The following is a 14,084-nucleotide window of genomic DNA, read 5'->3' as shown; positions in this document are numbered from 1 at the left end:
TTGGAGGAAGTGTGTCAGTAGGGGTAGGCTTTGGGGTTTTAAAAGCTCAAGCCCAGCGTCTCTCTTTTCCTGCTGTCTGTGGTTCTGAATTTAGAACTCTCAGCTATTTCTCCAGCACCAGGTCTGCCTGTGTGCTGCCATGCTCCCACCGTGATGAGAATGGACTGAACCTCTGAAACTGTAAGCCAGCCCCACCCAATTAAACACTCCCTTTAATAAGAGTTGCCTTGGTCATGGTGTCTCTTCACATCGAGAGAACAGTGACTGAGACAGCAGTGCTGCAGATGCTCCTGGGGCCTAGGATGGTGGTGCTCAGCTGGCCTCTCTGCTGAGCATCCTTTAGTAAGGACAGATGTCCTACGAGCATGGCTAGTCTAGGAGTCAGTCTTGCCTGTCTGCAGGAGAGCACAGGCCTGGCTGCCGTGGGTCACTTGCCATTGAGTCCCACGTTTTACCATCTAGAGTAGTAACACAGACTCGAGCCACTTGCTCTCCCTTGTACCTGGCTGAACGACCACTTGCTGGCCGCCTCCGATAGGTCTTTTCACACCCGTGTCACAATCTGGAGAGACACAAACAAAGAAGGAGCCAAAGTCAGAATTAATGGAAGCCATCGACTTACCCATGCCTGTGCACATGTTTGAGTATGTGTGTGCATGCGTGCGCGCCTGCATGTGTGTGTGCAAGCGTGTGCTGCTGTGCAGGCTGGGTGTGGGTGGCCTCATTTGCCCAAAGAAGTTGTACATTACAGCTGCCCAGCAGAGAGGATGGTGGGTCCAGGGAGCCTAGGGTACACATCTGTTCCATATGTCATGAACAAATGTGGAACACGATGTTCCTGCCTGGCACACATGTCCCTGGTCACATGTGCATGAATCTAGAGACGTCGGGGACACAGATATGCTGACTGCCCCAGGACTCAGGAGGACAAGGGGACAACTCCTTCATACCTCTCTGTCCTGGGGTTCCTGGGGGACCTGGAGGACCAGGGAAGCCCGGAGGTCCAGGCAACCCAGCGTCTCCAGGGAAACCACGCTCGCCTTTCGGACCTGGTAAGCCCTGTCCTGGAGGACCGATGTCTCCTGGAAAGCCCTTGGTTCCGGGTACACCAGGGAGACCTGCATCCCCTGGAGGGCCTTTGATGCCATCGCCCTGCAAGAGAATCCCAGTTACCTTCAAACACATACAGACATTTGAGCCAGCCATGCCTTCCCCTTTGCCCTTCCCCGTTTCTCTGGAATTCTGGGCTGCAGGTCAAGAACAGGTCAGCTGGAAGGAAAGCATCTAAGCGAGTGACTGAGTCGAAGTTAGAGCTTAAAGCACTGACTTTCAGCACAGTGGAGGGTCAGCCTGGGAGACACATTTATACTCAGGACCATGGACACAGGAACTCGTGTCCTTCTGTCACATGTGTGACATGCCTGCTATTCATGAGGGACATCAATCATTAGAGGAAAGGGAGTTAGACAAGAAGGAGCCATGCGCTCTTAGAATGAGGGGCATCTACAGGGGACAGGCTAGGTGTCCTGTCCAGTGGCATGCCATGTAGTGATGATTTCAGCCAGGTGGGGACACTTGGAGGGATAATGGTAGGAGTGGTGAGTGGGCAGGGGCAGGGCTCACAGGGTTGTGCCCAGTGTGGCCCCAATGTCAGTGCTCTGTATGGCTAATGAGATGCTGAGTGTCCTAGCCTGCCTACAGAGTCATGGGTAAGGGTGTGGGCTTCTGATAGGCAGGAGTGGAGAAGCCAGCCTGCCCTGACATTACTTTCTCCTTTGGATTCAAAGATAAGAGAGTACTATGGCAAGTCATTGGGCCAAGTCTCTCTTTGTTTGTAGGACCCTCAAAGCACATGTGCATCCATATTTAGCCTTTCTAGTGTAGGCGGGGTCAACAAAGCAGGACTTCCCATTTTCCCATTTTCCCATTTCATAGGGTCACCTGAGACCATAGAGTGGACAGCACAGGATGGCATCTGGGCAAGCCATTTTGCTCTCTCTCTCTCTCTCTCTCTCTCTCTCTCTATATATATATATATATATATATATACACACACATATGCATATATATATATATACACACACACAATGTACACACATATATACAATGCACACATATATACACAATATATATATATATATATATACAAACATTGTCGCTATCTTCTGACACACCATAAGAGGGCATCAGACCCCATTAAAGATGGTTGTGAGCCACCATGTGGTTGCTGGGAATTGAACTCAGGACCTCTGGAAGAGCAGTCAGTGCTCTGAACCGCTGAGCCATCTCTCCAGCCCCACCATTTTGTTCTTACCTTATGACGTCATTCTCTCTAGCTTGCTAGAGCCCACAAGATTTGTGAAAATGGAGGGACACTAACTCTCTAAGATCTGCCTGGGAACAGGGAAGACCCTCTCCTGACAACACCCAGGGCCTATTCCACAGAGACCATAATGGACGTCCCTCCACTGTTTGAAGCGTTCACCCTGTGCTTCCCAGTTCACTCACTAGTCTTTAAAGACATGATGTCCGCGGACTAAAACAGAATGGACTTGTCCTGGGCACTGGGTGAGAGCCAAGGGCAAGTCCATGACTCCCGAGATGTCCAAAGAACAGGAAGCAATTGAGGAGTGGGGCCGGGTTGGCTGGAGCGAGGCGACAGCTTACCGGGGGGCCAGGCAGGCCAGGGAATCCATCCAGCCCATCCCGTCCTGGGACGCCGTCATCACCTTTCATTCCGTGTACACCAGGGATACCTGGCTGTCCTCGCTCCCCTGGTAAAGATTGGCACGTGAATCTACCCAGCCAGGGACACCCACACAGATTGTTAATTAAGCCGAGAAGCTCTCAGTCACAGTGCACTAACCTTTGGTGGTGATTGTTCTAGAGTCTCCCTTTATTCCTTTGGGTCCAGGAGCTCCAGCAACGCCCGGGGCTCCCTGTGGACAGAAACACACGGATGTCTCTTCCTCCTTCAGACTGTTAAAGGATCTTGAGTTATGCATTTTGTGGACAATTGCCTGCTGGAAAGAACTCTCCACAAGGCTGGAAGAAACCCTGCCCGTGGGCTTCAGGAAGGTGGTTACGATCATTAGAATCCAAACAGGTAATGAACCTGTAGGATAACGGGAAGGAAGGATCATTTATTGGGATGGAAAGATGCTTAAGATGTTTGGTGCTTATCTGATGCCCTCTTCTGGCCTTTGTGGGTACTGTACTCTCTCTCTCTCTCTCTCTCTCTCTCTCTCTCTCTCTCTCTCTCTCTCTCCACATCGAAACACAGGCAAAACACCCATACCACATAAAATAAAAATAAATAAACCTGTAAAAGAAGACACGGCCACTTCCTATCTAGATGTGACCAATCGAGAACAATAGCTTCTCTTTGCAAAGCGAGGCTGACAACGTGGAGGGAAGACATGCCTCAGACAGCAGTTTCCTTCAGGGCTCTGAGGTCCCTGCAGCTCCATAGGGTAGAAATGATCTGGGATTGGACTTTTGTGTGCTAGGCGTTACTTGTGGTGTATCTTGATTAACTATCTCTTTGCAAGAGTTGGGGACTGTTGAGTGTTGGTTTAATTGAATGGAATGTTACATGTGCTCGTGGACTGCCTTGTGCTAGAGAATTCCAGGGGAACTTGGCTTATTGAGAAGGGAAACGCTTCTGGGTTTAGAACAGCTGCTCACATACAGACACACAGTGGTGCTCAGTGGGTGTTTATGGACCAGCTCTTGTGCCTCAACCACCCTTCCAGGCTATACAGCACAAATACTACAACTAACCAGCCAATCAGTCAATCGTTATCCATCCATCTGTCCATCCATCCATCCATCATTATAAACAGCCAACCAACCTATCTTCTCCAACAAACTAGTCAAGTGTATAATCTATCTAGATAACCAACTATGTATTAGTTTCTCCCTCTCTCAACCATCCATCCATCCATCCAACTAGCTGATCAGATAACCAGCCACGATCACAGAACACTATTCCAGGCATTCCTACACATCATTTGGCCAATCAACAACCCATTTATCTGTATCCATCTATCCCATCAGCCTCCTGGTCACAATCACACAGGTCCACAGACCCACACTCTTACTCCCCCAGCACACACACACACACACACACACACACACATCCTAGGGGATCCTTTTACACAGGGTTGTTGTACACACAGACATATAATTAAGTTCAGGACAACAAACACAACCAGAGGCGGTTGGAGAAAAGCCCTCTGCTGTGTGCACACAGGAGGGCAGTAGGCACACGTGGGCTATTTATAGGTTTCAGAGGCACCGAGTGAAATCCATTTGCTTCTAGGAATGAGTCAGACGAACAGCTGACTTGATTCTCCAGGATGGAGCATATGGCTTCCAGTTCAGGATCTTTTCTGAACACGTTAACAACACTCAGACTTAGAGGGGAGGCACTGTCTTTAAAACATTCATTCATTTTCCTTTTGCTGTGTGTGTATATGTGTGTTTGACAGGGTCTTGCTCATGTAGCCTAGGCTAGCCGCAGATCTGCGATCTGCGATCACACTGGCACGGTCTCCTGCACTAAGACGTAACATAGTATCACAGGCACTAAGATGAAACAGTGTCATTCTTAAGTGATAGGGACATTCAGCTGTGGTGCCACACACTGCCATCCCAGAGTAAGGGAGGCAGAAATGGGAGCATTGCCAGGGGTTGAAGGCTGGCTTGGGAGACATGGTGAGGCTGTGCATATGTGCACGCGCACCTGTGTCTCTACACAGCAGTGTGCCCAGTGCTCCACCTGTGAAGGACGGCATACCTTAGTGTGGGCATGCACTTTTTCTCTCTCCTACCTATCAGACAGTGGGCATTTTGGATGTTTCTATAAAACAAAATGGCTCTTATGTATAATGCCATTCCACACACAGTGCATATACTTGAGAAGGCCCAGGGCTGCAGTCCCTTTCTGCAGCCTGGAATGGAACCTCTGGGTCCAGTGATAACTTTATGTCTAACTTACATAGTGGCTTGCGCTATCTCAGTCCAACAGGTTAAAGTTTTCAAAAGCACATCTTAGGAAAAAAAAAAAGCCGATAGTGTGTGTGAACGATGTTTGGCTCGCCTCAGGCACCGGCACCTGGCAGCTGCAAGGTAACCCTAGCCAGCAGGGGGCGCTCTTCTCTCACCTTGAATCCTGGGAACCCAGGGATACCGTGCAGGCCTGGGTCTCCTTGGTCGCCTTTCTTTCCGAGCTCCCCATTGACACCGGGAAAACCTTTGGGTCCTGGCAGTCCCGGAAGACCCCCGATGACCTGGCCACATTGGCAGTCTCCAGCTTCACCTGTCGTGATTAGGACAGGGTTGCATGCGTTAAGCTGGGCTTGGACTAGCAGGGGTAGAGGACAGGTGGAGGGGCTGGTGGGAGAAGACACTGAGTGCTGTGATTAAAGGCGTGCGCTGCCACGCCTGGCTTTAGAGTGCCTTTTATGCTGCATATACGTGCTGAGGTCACGGGTAGTCCTCATCCAGACATAAGGTGTTTCATAGGACTTGTACACAGCCCGAAGTTAACTTTACCCACAAGTTTTGGTGTGGCCACTTTGGCTGCGGCCCAGCGAGTGATGCCAGCTGTGGGATTCCCCACTTGCTGTGCCATATTGGCATATTGGTTCTCAGAGAGTTTCAGATTCTGTAGCATTTCAGATTTCAGATCAGACTGCCCATCCTTTACCCTCAGAGAAGTGAATGAAGGGTGGGGGCGGGGTCAACTTGCAAGAGGAGGTGACATGGGGGCTAGGTTGGGGTCACCATCCTGACCTTCCCACCCTGCAGTCCTCACCTTTCCATCCTTTCTGCCCTCGTGTTCCTGGGAAACCTGAAGGTCCCGGGTAGCCCACTCTCCCTTCTGATCCTTTCAGGCCAAACAGGAAGCCTACGGAAAAACACACAGGACAAAAGCATTTGTGAGAGTCGGCCAGATCAGTCAGGTCCAGTGCAGCCTCTCAGCCAAGTCTACCCCAGCTCCTTGCATCTCCAGACCCACACCAGCACCTCCAAGACAGAAGCTTGGACAGCCATGTGGCCATGGTCCCTCAGGATGGAACAGAGACCAGAGCCTGCAAATTTAGCTTTTCTACCAATGTATCGAGACCAATGTCTTTGCTTTTGAGGAACGTTCAGTCCAAACGAAGAATTTGACTTTTCAGCCATGTTGCTGATGGCCGCGCATCTCTGCTCAGCCTCAGAGAATGTCCCCCAAGGTGTGTGTGTGGGGGGGTGGGGGGGTTGGTGTGGGATTAAGATAAACTCAGCTCTCCCTCTGTCCCCTTTCTGGAGTGCATGCCCATCTCTTCTCAGACCTCCCCATTTCTCCTTTCTCCTGCACACATGAACACACATGTAAACCTGCAAACATGGGGGTCCTGGAAACTAACTGGAATTCTCCTAATTGGTACTGGGCATGGTTGACCTCACTAAATGACCTTGGCCCCAATATTCCTCTTCTAGGTTCACTTTTTTTTTCACTAAAGGTCAGAGTTATTAGTCACTACAGTGCCCCAATAATTGCACATATGTATATCAATTGACCAGATGAGACTCCACTAAGACCTCACAATTCTTAGAGGCCTTTGGGAAGACTGCCATCTGGTGGTGGATCCAAGGCTGCGTATCCAGGCGAGATTGGCTGTGCTGCAGGGTAGCTGAGTACCTCTGGACTCCTTTGCTTCTCATTGTCTTACTCTGTAGCCCAGGCTGGCCCCAAACTTATGGTGACTCTCTGGTCTCAGCCTCCCAGGTGTCAGGATGACAGGTATGAGCCACCAAGCCTTATTGCTGCTAAATCTAGTAGTGGTCATAGCTCCATCGAATACCCCAGGACAAGGTAGGTGCTTGTGGCTACACAGGAAAGGATAAGGAGGCAGTGACTTCAAAGGCATGGGATGGTTTGGGAGCGCCTAGGGAAGCAGAGATTTGTAGAAGAGACCAGCGGGCATTGTTCTGTGTAATCTGATCTGGCCTCACATCTAACACAGTCTCTCACTCACTCATTCATCCACCACAAGCCAGCTCCTGAGCCACGCCAGGCAGCAGGCCAGGAGCTGTGTTGGCACTGGGAAGCTGGCCTGCCTCGAGCTGACAGCTGAGATGCAGGGACACAGCTAACACGCTCAGCAAACAAATGTGAAGTTTCAGATTCTAGCTAGCACCGTGAGAGGGAAGCTGGGAGCAGCTGATTTAGAATGGGTGGTGTCCAGGGGGGTCTTCTGAGGAAGTGGCATGGACTGTGGCTGACAGAGGGAGCTGGCCAGGCGGGGAGCTGAAGGGCTCTCCAGAAATGGAACGGAGGGACCAAATGGCCCCTTAACAGTATGGAGCCATGACCAGGGAGTGTGTAAAGGGTACACGGAGGAGTGTTGTCATGGAGGAGGGGAGAAGACCCTCTTGGGCTTTTATTCCTAAGGGCAACGGGAGTCCTGAAGTGTTTTAAGGAGAGAGACTGCACCACACACTGTGAGTCCAGTGTGGAGAGTGAGGTGCCCAGAGACTCCTGGCTCAAGTACAGACGCTATGGAGGAATAGTGGTACCAGGGAATGTGTGGGTCAAAGAGGAGAGTGACAGCGTGGAGATCTGCAGCTCCGCTCTGGGCATTCTTGAGACCCAGTGCTGCTGATTCTAGTGAGAAGTTTCATGGCTGTAGCTCAGAGTACAGAGGAGGAATGGTGATGTTTTCACAGGGCTGCGTTCCCACTGGAGAGGAGAGGAGAGAAGAGGGGAAGAGAGGAGAGGAGAAAGGAGGGGAGGAGAGGAGAGGAAAGGAGAGGGGAGGGAAGGGAAGGGGAGGGGAGGGGAGGAGAGGAGAGGAGAGGGGAAGAGAGGAGAGGAGAGAGACAGAGAGACAGAGACAGGCAGAGAGAGACAAAGAGAGAGAGGTGGGGGAGGGAGGGAGAGAGAGAAGCAGTTAGAGAGGGAGAAGGAGAGGGAGAAGGAGAGGGAGAGGGAGAGGGAGAGGGAGAGGGGGCCACTGAGAAGTCCTACAAAGTATCCAGAGATAGGAATAGTGGACAGGTACTATGGAGCCGAGGAAAGCCTTTCCGCACAGGCACTGCCTATGTGCCCGTGGAACCCCTCCAGGAGATGCTTAGGTTTGGGTTGGGCTCTAGCCTAAACTGTCAAGCCCTCCTGACAGACAGAGAGAAAAGCAGACCGTAAATAGAAGGATTATCACCTGGACTCTATGAACACTTAAAACTAGAGACCTGTCACCAAGGACAAAATTGCCATTTAAAACCTGCACCAAGGACAAAGAGAGATGTCTTTCTTGGGAGTTAGTAAGGCCTTTATGAAGGCACAGTTGAGCCGTGTAGATTCGACCTCTGTCTCTCCCCTGGGTTGTTTTCTTCTACGTAATTCATTCATAATTTTAAATACATTTTTTGGGACGTGGGAGATCTCAGCATGACTTCCACGAAGAAGCCAATAGCTGATTCAGTCAGCTGTACTAGAAATGGCGCCAGCAGAGCCTTTCACCCCGAAAGACAGCTGGCATCAATGTTCGCTCCGATTCTCTGAATGACTAAGCATTCTGGCTTCCAGCAACCGCAGCACACAAAATAGGACCAAAGGCAGTTTCTGAGAGAAGACTCCAAACGTTTCAGATCTGAGAAAGGCTGAGCAAGGTAGGACTCCTGGTTTCCAGTACTAATTTCAGGGTGGATCCGAACTATGAGCATACTTCAAAAGGCCGTTGGTTGGCTAGTTTTCACTTAAGAGTTTGCTGTAGGAGCAGTTGATTTGGTAACAATGTATCGCACAGAGAAAACAACAATGTGTCTCAAAGAGGAAACAATGCAAGAAGGGCTTAAACTGGATGTCCTAACATTTTTAGTTGATAAACTTCTTACATGAGTCCCTTTTCTGCATACATCCCCTTATCAGCTGGTAATCTACTACAGGTTGCTGTCTAGATCTATTTGCTTCTGTTAGTTTATTTATGTCATTGAAGCTGTAAACCACTTAGTGAGCAAAATTCATCCATGAAGATATTGGATGCTTGTGATAGGATAGAGTGACAGAGACAATGTCCTCATTCATGGTATCGTTTATGTTTTTGACGCATGTGGGGAAAACCCTACAGACACTACACACAGGAAGGACAGGCTCATAGACATTTTTATGGTACACATGTCATCGATAAATATTTTCCTGTCAATATTAACAAATATAAATCATAAAAATTACCTTTAGCATAATAGAAAACATTAAAGATAGCTTTGCTCAGATGCATCATCCAAGAAAATATCAACACTTACTTTTCAAACGAATGTGCTATCTTCCAAAAGAAAGAGAACTGGGCAAGTAGGCTCATGTTAAGTTAAAATGTTACTGTGGGATATGAGCAGAAGCAAAGTGACTGGCTTCCTATGCGTCTGTGTTACAGAAGAATTTCTTTCTATGGAAGAGATGATACTAACAACTTTCCCTCTGGAGATGGTGCAGAGAAGGATTTTCCCAAAGCAATTAAAACAGCCTCTGAACTTGAAGTTTAACTAAACCCCAACACTACCCATGAGCAAATAGGTTGCCCTGCCCCCTGAAAGAACGACTTGAGGAGAGATTGCTGCTGGAGGTGATGTCAGGGAGTTGAAATCATTTTGGAAAGAAGTGGGTCGATGTTACTCCGGAAAGAGAAAATGACCTCATATTTCCTTTCAGTGCCTCAAAAGCCAGTCTTTCCAGCAGATGAAATGTTCCCATGAGGAATTTTTCAACATCTAATGTGTAACTGAATGCTATAGCTGAAGAGACCGGGCTTTGTGGATGACCAGCTCAAAGCTATGGCACACATACCACTCAGTAGATAAGCGTTCTTGATATTAAGGATGGCATGGACCATCACAACCTGAAAATGCTACCCTGGCTGACTCAGGGACCATCCCAGATGCTATGGGGCATCACCCTGGCTAAGTCAGGTGCTGTGGGACAGCAGGCTGGCCAAACCTTCCTCCTCATCTGCCATATATACAGACTCTCTGGGTCTCCTGTGCCCCCTGTCAGTGGCCACCATTCCTTTATGCAGCGATCCTTTCTTGCATCAATAGCTATCTCCTGTGACATTGGCTTTGCAGTGACAGAGAAGTTGACCCAGATTGCCGAAGCAGAGCAGAGGAGCTGTGAGTTAAGGAAGAAGACGCTTGCAGAGACCCAAGCACAGGGATTTCAGCTCACAGTGGGTGCCTTCCTGCTAAGTCACCGCAGCCACAGCTTACCATGCAGGACCTGTGGGACCATTGATTCTCTACAGATGGATGTGATAGCTGTTATGCTAGTTCCTGTGTGGACCCTGGGAATGCCCACCACACCCTCACTCATTAGCCCACTGGATCAACTCAGAACCAGCTTGGTTAGGCTCCAGGTGAACACAGCCACTCACCATCTGGTCCAGGTGGGCCTGCAGGTCCAGGGACTCCTTGGGGACCTGGTCTTCCATCTGCTCCTGGTGGGCCAAGATAGCGTGCAGGGGACCCTGGTTCTCCTGAGAAGCCTTTGGGTCCCATCTCCCCTGGAAGGCCTCTCATTGAATCTGAAATCCAAGAGCATTTTCAGCAGGTGAGTGTCCCCATAGGTAAGGGCTGTGCTGGCTTTCCTGTCACAGAGGGCCTGCCACCAGGAACAAGCATCAGGGTTTAGTTAACAGAAGAAGGCGATGGCCTTGGTACGTTTCTTCACAACTTGTCAACTTTTACAGCTTCCACAATGGCCTGGGATTGTGACCATTTGCTGACATCATTGGATGACACCCCCCCCCCCCCCCCAGTTCTTCCATCTGGGGACCAGATATCACTAATCACCCATTGGGGTCATAATCTAACCTTGCTGGGGTTACTGTTGCATGTGCCCTTCATCTCATCAGAGCTGAGACCACTCCATGAGAAAGACAGATAGAGCCACAGGAAAGCCACGTGGCCAGCAAAGCCTACTACAGGTCCATATCCAGAGACTAGGTATGTTCAGATGCTATGAAACGCCATTACCTTCATCTCCGACGGATGGGCCTGGAGGACCCGCGGTTCCAGGCTCTCCCGGTTCGCCTCGGCTTCCTGGCTCCCCATGAGCACCTTGGAATCCTGGGTCACCTCGGGCACCTGCAACCAAGACAGGTCCCATCAGTTAGAATCAGATCATTGCCTAGGAACAAGCCTGTACCATAGTAGCAAGGGTGCCATCTACAGACCATTTCAGGCATCCAACTTCCCAATAAGTCCAATGTATATACAGAAGAGAGTCAGAGAGCTTTCAAATGCTGAAAATACAGGGGCCCCCAGTTCACAGCCCAGCAGGGTAAGATTCTGTTAAATGTAAGACAATATCGAGGCACAGAAGATACCAAAAAGACACATAGTGGTTTCAGTGATTTCAGCGGACTCAGTGGCATTCTGGCTGCTAAAAACAAGACCCTGTGCATCCCCTAGAAATGAAGACATTCCCCTTGCTCACAGATAGGGTCACACCTGGGTGGTAGTTGAGTGTTGTCAGCCAGAACCAAAGTGACCATTTCTAGTGACTCCTTTTGAAACCTCCAGGGAAGCTGGGCTGTCTCTGAGTCACTTAAAGAACTTGTCTGGAGAGCTTATGACTTTGTTACCGACAGAAGAGGGTCCATGTGAGGCCACGTCATACACTGGAGTGTTTGTACCAACCTTTTGCCAGGGATGGATGGGGCGAGTAGACAGAGGGTCCTGGGGGTCCTTGTTCCCCCCGTTCTCCCTGGGGTGGGGAGAGAAAACACTGTGAGAATAGCCTTGTATATTGCCCAGAAGTGCACAGAATATAGAGTTAGTTTAATAGTGTGGGTTTTCTCACAATCAAACCTGGACTGTCCCCATGGCAACAGCTCTACAATGTGGCAGCAGGGAGTCCCTGCATCCTAACCACCAGACAGACATAAAAAGGAACACCACAGCACGTGAGGATCTCCCCGTGAAGCCCTTGCCGGGGCTATGGATGCCAGAGAGCCTGGGAGACTACAAGGATTCTGCGTCTCAGACCTTCATGGTGCTGACGTCTGAGACATCTGGTTAAGGGGGGAGGCAGCATGGAGACGCTGGGACGCCCAGCACCATCTGCTCTGTGGAGCAGCCTCCTGTAATCTCCAGATACACCCACGCATTTCCCTGATCTCCACAGACATGTCCTCTAGCAGGAAGGGCCACCCACAGGGCCGGGTCCTCTCCTAGCTACCCTGGATCACCTCACCTTGTCTTTCCTCTCAGCCCTTAGGGTTAACCACACAAGCTCTACCCTCCATCAGGAACTGGAGGTCCCTCCCCACCTTGTTGCTACAAAGCCAGCCTCCCGCTGCACTGGGCATGCTGAGGGGGCTGAGCAACCCAGAGCAAGCCCCCTCTAGGGGGATCGTCTCCTCTGACCGTGCTGTCTAAGCCAGGAGCAGGACATCATTATCAGAGTCACCCACCTTGGGTCCTCGAGGTCCACTGGGGCCTTGGAAACCATCCAGGCCTCTGCTTCCCTGGAATAGAGATATGGGAGATGTGAGGTTATTATTTCTAGCTGCAGGGAGGGGGGGCTCCAGAAACCAACCCCATGGCACCTCTACCAGCCCAGCCAATGCAGCCACCAAGAATCCCCTCAATGACCCCACAACTCATGTTCACCTTCCTCATTTCGGATGCACAGATATTTTTCAAGCCCCTCTGCTTGAAGCAGGAGCAACTGTGGCATCGGCCTGCAGGGCCTGTCAAACAGCTTTTCCTTCCCTTGTGCTGCACTTTTTTTTAAATAAGAGATTTACTTTACTTTATGTGTGTGAGCATTTTTCCTGCATGTATGCATGTGTACCATGTGGGTGGCTGGCGCCTATGGATGTCAGAGGAGAGGGTCAGATTCCGGGCTAGAGTTACAGATGGCTCTGAGTGACCAACTGGGCACCGGGAACAGAACCCAGGTCCTCTACAAGAGCAGCAAGAACTCCCAGCCACGGAGACATCCTCCAGCGCGCCCCACCCTCCTAACCTTGCAGTTTTATTTAGTATTTTTCCCTTGGTTGTTAGTGTTGAGGGACTGGGTAACTTGCGCTACGGATGTGCCCATCTGCCCCCATGGGACCGTGTAATGGGACGGCTGCTCCTTCCGTTGCCCACATCAGCATCTGAATGAGCAAGACACTGTGCAGGATTCGTCTCCTCCTGCAGGGTAGCAGCCACATCTGCTCCATGAGCTAAACTCTTCCTTCATAATGAGTTTTGAAAGTCTCCAGTTGCCACCAAACAGAATCCTCAGAGTCTGTTGATTTGGAATTTTCCTTCTCAGTAAAAACAAAAACAAACCCTTAACACTAATTTGGCCTCCAGTTTTCTCCAGTGCAGTGGGTGAGGAAGCTGGACAGACATGTAAGACCTGAGACGTTCATTCTTCTTTCAAAAGATGACACATGGCAAAGCTGCCAGAGCCAAGCCAGGGTTCTAACAACGGGCCTGTCCAGGGGCTTTACAGATCCGCAGGAGCCTACGTGCTGCTTGGTGGACTAAGGTCGGCTGATTTCCCCCCCTTTTGCAGGGCTGTGGCTGACCCTGGTCCTCTCACACGAGGTGGAGTTGAATGTTCAAAACCAGTTGATTTTATGTTGTTTGAGAACCCTAAGCCCTTAAGGACAGTAACTAGCAGAGGCCCTCAGTAGCTCTAGGGAGCTCACCACTAGGGCATATTTACCGCTAGGCTCCCAGGGAACGTCTCAAATGCTCAGCAGGAGGCCCTGCCTCATGGGTTTGGATGTGTTCCCATCTCTGGATCCTAGGTCTTCCCTCACTCAGGCAAAGAACTGGGGCTCATGGAATTCAACTCAGGGGCCTCTGGGGAACGACTTCTCCCCGGATCCGCCTAAGAGGGCCATGGAGCAGGAAGATGCAACATCATGTGACTTAAAGATGATGTCATTACATGCCTGGCTTGTGGTCACAGCCTTGCTGCCTGCTCCTAACTCCCATGTAGCTGGAAAATCACACCTGGTAGCTGTGATTCCTGGAGTCTAAACAGCTCTGTGGCGGTCCAGTGGCCTTGTCACACACAGAGATGGCTTTTTTCC

General features: G+C 50.2%; 1 protein-coding gene across 1 annotated transcript in view; it reads right to left on the bottom strand.

The window, feature by feature from the left end:
* Positions 1-14,084, bottom strand: part of Col4a2 (collagen, type IV, alpha 2) — a 136,483-nt gene that overhangs the window by 22,797 nt on the left and 99,602 nt on the right. Inside the window, exons 17-26 of the mRNA NM_009932.4 lie at positions 12,459-12,512; positions 11,683-11,749; positions 11,017-11,127; positions 10,416-10,565; positions 5,822-5,914; positions 5,169-5,323; positions 2,867-2,939; positions 2,668-2,774; positions 951-1,152; positions 503-562 (exon numbers count right to left, since the gene is read on the bottom strand). Of these exons, the coding sequence (NP_034062.3) occupies positions 503-562; positions 951-1,152; positions 2,668-2,774; positions 2,867-2,939; positions 5,169-5,323; positions 5,822-5,914; positions 10,416-10,565; positions 11,017-11,127; positions 11,683-11,749; positions 12,459-12,512 (1,072 nt within the window). The remainder of the gene's footprint in view (positions 1-502; positions 563-950; positions 1,153-2,667; positions 2,775-2,866; positions 2,940-5,168; positions 5,324-5,821; positions 5,915-10,415; positions 10,566-11,016; positions 11,128-11,682; positions 11,750-12,458; positions 12,513-14,084) is intronic.

This window comes from Mus musculus, chromosome 8 (assembly GCF_000001635.26).
Source record: "Mus musculus strain C57BL/6J chromosome 8, GRCm38.p6 C57BL/6J".
NCBI classification, from domain to species: domain Eukaryota; kingdom Metazoa; phylum Chordata; class Mammalia; order Rodentia; family Muridae; genus Mus; species Mus musculus.
The sequence above is the reverse complement of the archived record's forward strand: the minus strand, read 5'-3'. Positions and strand labels throughout refer to the sequence as shown.